Source organism: Melopsittacus undulatus, unplaced genomic scaffold (genome assembly GCF_012275295.1).
Source record: "Melopsittacus undulatus isolate bMelUnd1 unplaced genomic scaffold, bMelUnd1.mat.Z mat_scaffold_854_arrow_ctg1, whole genome shotgun sequence".
NCBI classification, from domain to species: Eukaryota; Metazoa; Chordata; class Aves; order Psittaciformes; family Psittaculidae; genus Melopsittacus; species Melopsittacus undulatus.
Genome location: NW_022994649.1, coordinates 16,412 through 21,700, shown reverse-complemented (window position 1 = coordinate 21,700; position 5,289 = coordinate 16,412). Strand labels below are relative to the sequence as shown.

The following is a 5,289-nucleotide window of genomic DNA, read 5'->3' as shown; positions in this document are numbered from 1 at the left end:
TTGCCCCCACTGACCCCATTGCCCCCATTGACCCCATTGACCCCATTGCCCCCATTGCCCCCATTGCCCCCATTGACCCCATTGCCCCCATTGACCCCATTGCCCCCATTGCCCCCATTGACCCCATTGACCCCATGACCCCATTGCCCCCATTGCCCCCATTGCCCCCATTGACCCCATTGACCCCATTGCCCCCATTGCCCCCATTGCCCCCATTGACCCCATTGCCCCCATTGACCCCCATTGACCCCCATTGATCCCCATTGACCCCCATTGATCCCCATTGACCCCATTGCCCCCATTGACCCCATTGCCCCCATTGACCCCATTGACCCCCATTGCCCCCATTGACCCCCATTGACCCCATTGACCCCGCACTGACCTCATTACAGGCCCCCCCCGGGCGCCTGCAGATGGCTCCGCATTGGGGGCGGGAGCAGTCAGGCCCCGCCCACCCCGGGCGGCAGCGGCAGCTCCCATTGGCTGCCTGGCACTGGCCCCGCCCCCAGCAGCCCCCGGGGCAGGGCCAGGCCCGGAAGGAGGCCGAGAAGCCTGAGCGGAAGTAGTTGGGGTCACTGAAGAACTGGAGGAGGAGCTGGGGGAGACCATAGAGATGTGGAGATAGAGAGACCATAGAGAGAGATAGAGAGACCATAGAGACCCATACAAACCCCATAGGGACCCCATAGACGCCCATACAGACCCCATAGGAACCTCTTACAGACCCATACGGACCCATAGAGACCGCATAGAGACCCATAAGGACCCACAGAGATCCATAGAGACCCAGAGACACATACAGACCCCATAGGGACCCATAGAGACACATAGAGACCCCATAGACACCCCATAGATCCTCATAGAGAGCCATTGAGACCCAAGAGAGATCCCATAGGGACCCATAGGGACCCTATAGAGCCCCATAGAACCCATAGAGTCCCACAGAGACCATAGAGACATATAGAGACATATAGAGACCCATAGAGACCCACAGAGACCCACAGAGCTCCATGGACACCCATAGAGACCCATAGATCCCCATATGCCCCCATAGAACCCCATAGAAACCATAGAGTCCCATAGAGTCCAATAGAAACCATATAGTCCCATTGACTCCCATAGAGTCCCATAGACTCCCATAGAGACCCATAGAGACCATAGAGTCCCATAGAGACCATAGACTCCCATAGACTCCCATAGAAACCATTGACTCCCATAGACTCCTATAGAGACCATAGAGACGCATAGAGACCATAGAGTCCCAGCGCGCCCCCTACCTGCCCGGAGGACGCCCGCAGGGGGGGCGGGGTCTGGCTGCCGCTGAAGGTACCGAGCATGCGCGAGGAGGGGGCGGGGCCATCGAACCCATAGAGACCCCATAGACACCCATAGAGACCCATAGAGACCCATATCCCCCCATAGACCCCCATAGAAACCATAGAGTCCCATAGACTCCCATAGACTCCCATAGAGACCATAGACTCCAATAGAGACCATAGAGTCCAATGCAAACCAGAGTCCCATAGACTCCCATAGAAACCATAGAGTCCCATAGACTCCCATAGACTCCCATAGAGACCATAGACTCCAATAGAGACCATAGAGTCCAATGCAAACCAGAGTCCCATAGACTCCCATAGAAACCATAGAGTCCCATAGAAACCATAGAGACCCATAGAGACCCCATAGAGACCCCATAGAGACCCCATAGAGACCCATATGCCCCCATATCCCCCCATAGAACCCCATAGAAACCATAGACTCCCATAGAGACCATAGAGTCCAATACAAACCATAGAGTCCCATAGACACCCATAGATCCCCATATCCCCCCATAGAATCCAGAGTCCCATAGAGTCCAATAGAAACCATAGAGACCCCATAGACTTCCATAGACACCATAGAGTCCCATAGAAACCATAGACTCCCATAAACTCCCATAGAGACCATAGACTCCCATAGACACCATAGAGTCCCATAGACTCCCATAGAGACCCATAGATCCCCATATCCACCCATAGAACCCTATAGAAACCATAGAGTCCCATATAGTCCCATAGACTCCCATAGATAGCATAGACTCCCATAGAGTCCCATTGACTCCCATAGACTCCCATAGAGACCATAGAGACGCATAGATACCATAGAGTCCCAGCGCGCCCCCTACCTGCCCGGAGGACGCCCGCAGGGGGGGCGGGGTCTGGCTGCCGCTGAAGGTACCGAGCATGCGCGAGGAGGGGGCGGGGCCATCGAACCCATAGAGACCCCATAGACACCCATAGAGACCCATAGATCCCCATATCCCCCCATAGACCCCCATAGAAACCATAGAGTCCCATTGACTCCAATAGAGACCATAGAGTCCAATGCAAACCATAGAGTCCCATAGACTCCCATAGAAACCATAGAGTCCCATAGAGTCCAATAGAAACCATAGAGACCCATAGAGGCCCCATAGAGACCCATATGCCCCCATATCCCCCCATAGAACCCCATAGAAACCATAGACTCCCATAGACTCCCATAGAGACCATAGAGTCCAATACAAACCATAGAGTCCCATAGACACCCATAGAGACCATAGAGACCCCATAGAAACCATAGAGTCCCATTGACTCCCATAGAGACCATAGAGTCCTATAGAGACCATAGACTCCCATAGACTCCCATAGACTCCCATAGAAACCATAGAGTCCCATTGACTCCCATAGAGACCATAGAGTCCTATAGAGACCATAGACTCCCATAGACTCCCATAGACTCCCATAGAGACCATAGAGTCCCATTGACTCCCATAGACTCCCATAGAGACGCACAGATACCATAGAGTCCCAGCGCGCCCCCTACCTGTCCGGAGGACGCCCGCAGGGGGGGCGGGGTCTGGCTGCCGCTGAAGGTACCGAGCATGCGCGAGGAGGGGGCGGGGCCATCGAACACGGTCACGAGGTCAAAGCCGCACTCAGTGTCCAGGGCCGAGAACGTCAGAACGAGGCTGAGGCCGGGGGAGGGGGCTGGGGGGGGAGGGGTCATGGGGGGGTCATGGAGGGTCATGGGGGGGTCATATAGAGGTCATATAGGGGGTTATATAGGGATTATATGGGGGTCATATGGGGGTTATATGGGGGTCATATGGGGGTTATATAGGGGTATATGGGGTCTATGGGGTATATAGGGTGTCTATAGGGGGGATATAGGGGGTGTATGGGAGTCTATGGGGGTCTATAGAGGAGTATAGGCACCTATAGGGGGGTATAGGAGGTCTATGGGGGGCATAGGGGGGATATAGGGGGTCTATAGGGGGGTATATGGGGGATATAGGAGTCTATAGGGGTCTATGGGGGGGGATAGGGGGGATATAGGGAGGATATTGGGGTCTATAGGGGTGTATAGGGGTCATATAGGGGTCTATAGAGGCGTATAGAGGTCATATAGGGGTCTATAGGGGTGTATAGGCGTCATATAGGGGTCATATAGGGGTCATATAGGGGTCTATAGGGGGGATATAGGGGGTCTATGGGGGTCTATAAGGGCCTGTAAGGGTCTATAGGGGTCATATAGAGATCTATAGCGGGACTATGGGGGACTATAGGGGTCTATGGGGGTGTATACAGGTCTATACGGGGGGTATAGGGGGGGATATAGGGGTCTATGGGGGCGTATAGGGGTCTATGGGGGGGGTATAAGGGGTCTATAGAGGTCTATAGGGGGACTATAGACATCTATAGGGGGGTATAGGGGATCTATGGGGTCTATAGTAGTCTACATGGAGGGTATAGGGGGTGTATAGGGGTCTATAGGAGGGATATAGGGGTCTATAGAGGGGTTTTAGGGGGGATATAGGAGTCTATAGGGGGGTATATTGGGGATATAGGGCTCTATAGGGGTATATGGGGTCTATGGGGGTGTATAGGGGGGATATAGGGGTCTATAGCGGGTCTATAGAGGTCTATAGGGGGACTATAGGCATCTATAGTGGGGATATAGGGGGTCCATAGGGGGTATAGGGGTTTATAAGGGTCTATAGGGGAGGTATAGGGGGTGTATAGGGGTCTGGGGGGGGGGATAGGGGGGGTATAGGGGAGATATAGGGGTCTATAGGGGGTCTATGGGGGTCTATAGGGGAGTATAGGGGTCTATGGGGGTCTATAAGGGGGTATAGAGGTCTGTAGGGGGACTATAGGCATCTATAGGGGGTCTACAGGGGGGTACAGGGGGGATATAGGAGGAATATAGATGTCTATAGGGGCCTACAGATGGTCTATAGGGGGGATACGGGGTCTATACGGGCCTATAGGAGACTATACAGGGGTATAGGGGGAATATATGGTGTCTATACGGGGATATAGGGATCTATAGCTGGTCTATAGGGGGTATATATGTCGCACTACACCGCCCTCTGGTGGCCGCGCCGCATAGCCCCCCATAGCCCCCCATAGACACCCCATAGACACCCCATAGCCCCCCATAGACACCCCATAGACCCCCCATAGCCCCCCATAGACCCCCCATAGACACCCCATAGACACCCCATAGACCCCCATAGACACCCCATAGACACCCATAGCCCCCCCATAGACCCCCATAGACACCCCATAGACACCCATATCCCCCCATAGCCCCCCCATAGACACCCCATAGACACCCCATAGCCCCCCATAGACACTCCATAGCCCCCCATAGACACCCCATAGACACCCCATAGACACCCCATAGACACCCCATAGCCCCCCATAGACCCCCATAGACCCCCATAGACACCCCATAGCCGCCCCATAGACCCCCATATCCCCCCATAGACACCCCATAGACACCCCATAGACACCCCATAGACCCCATAGACACCCCATAGACCCCCATAGACCCCATAGCCCCCATAGGCCTCACCATGCAGCAGCCATTGGCAGCTCCCATTGACACTGTAGTTCCCAGGCCCATCAGTGATGACCCCAGATGTGCCCCATAGCTCCTGGCGCTGCCCCACACATGGGCCCCCCCCCACGGCCGGGACCCATAGAACACATAGGGACCCCATAGAGACCCATAGGGAACATAGGGGCAATAGGACCCATAGGGGCCATGGGGGGGATGGAAGCTGCATCCTGTAGGGGGCAAGAGAGAGATATGGGGCAGACCCATAGAGACACATAGAGACCCTATAGAGACACATAGAGACCCATAGAGACCCCGTAGAGACCCCATTGAAACCCATAGAGACCCCATAGAGACCCATTGAAGCCCCATAGAGACCCATAGAGACCCATAGAGACCCCATAGAGACCCATAGGGACC

At 54.6% G+C, this 5,289-nt stretch overlaps 1 protein-coding gene across 1 annotated transcript; it reads right to left on the bottom strand.

Annotated features, from left to right (window-relative positions):
- Positions 1–382: 382 nt before the first annotated feature.
- Positions 383–5,043, bottom strand: LOC117438948 (multiple epidermal growth factor-like domains protein 8; the record flags this gene model as incomplete). The annotated part of the gene is made up of 3 exons (XM_034074304.1): positions 4,885–5,043; positions 2,848–3,011; positions 383–595 (listed from the first exon to the last, which is right to left on the bottom strand). Coding segments are annotated over exons 1-3 (525 nt in total), but the record flags the coding sequence as incomplete, so codon positions are not given.
- Between the last annotated feature and the right edge of the window lie 246 nt (positions 5,044–5,289).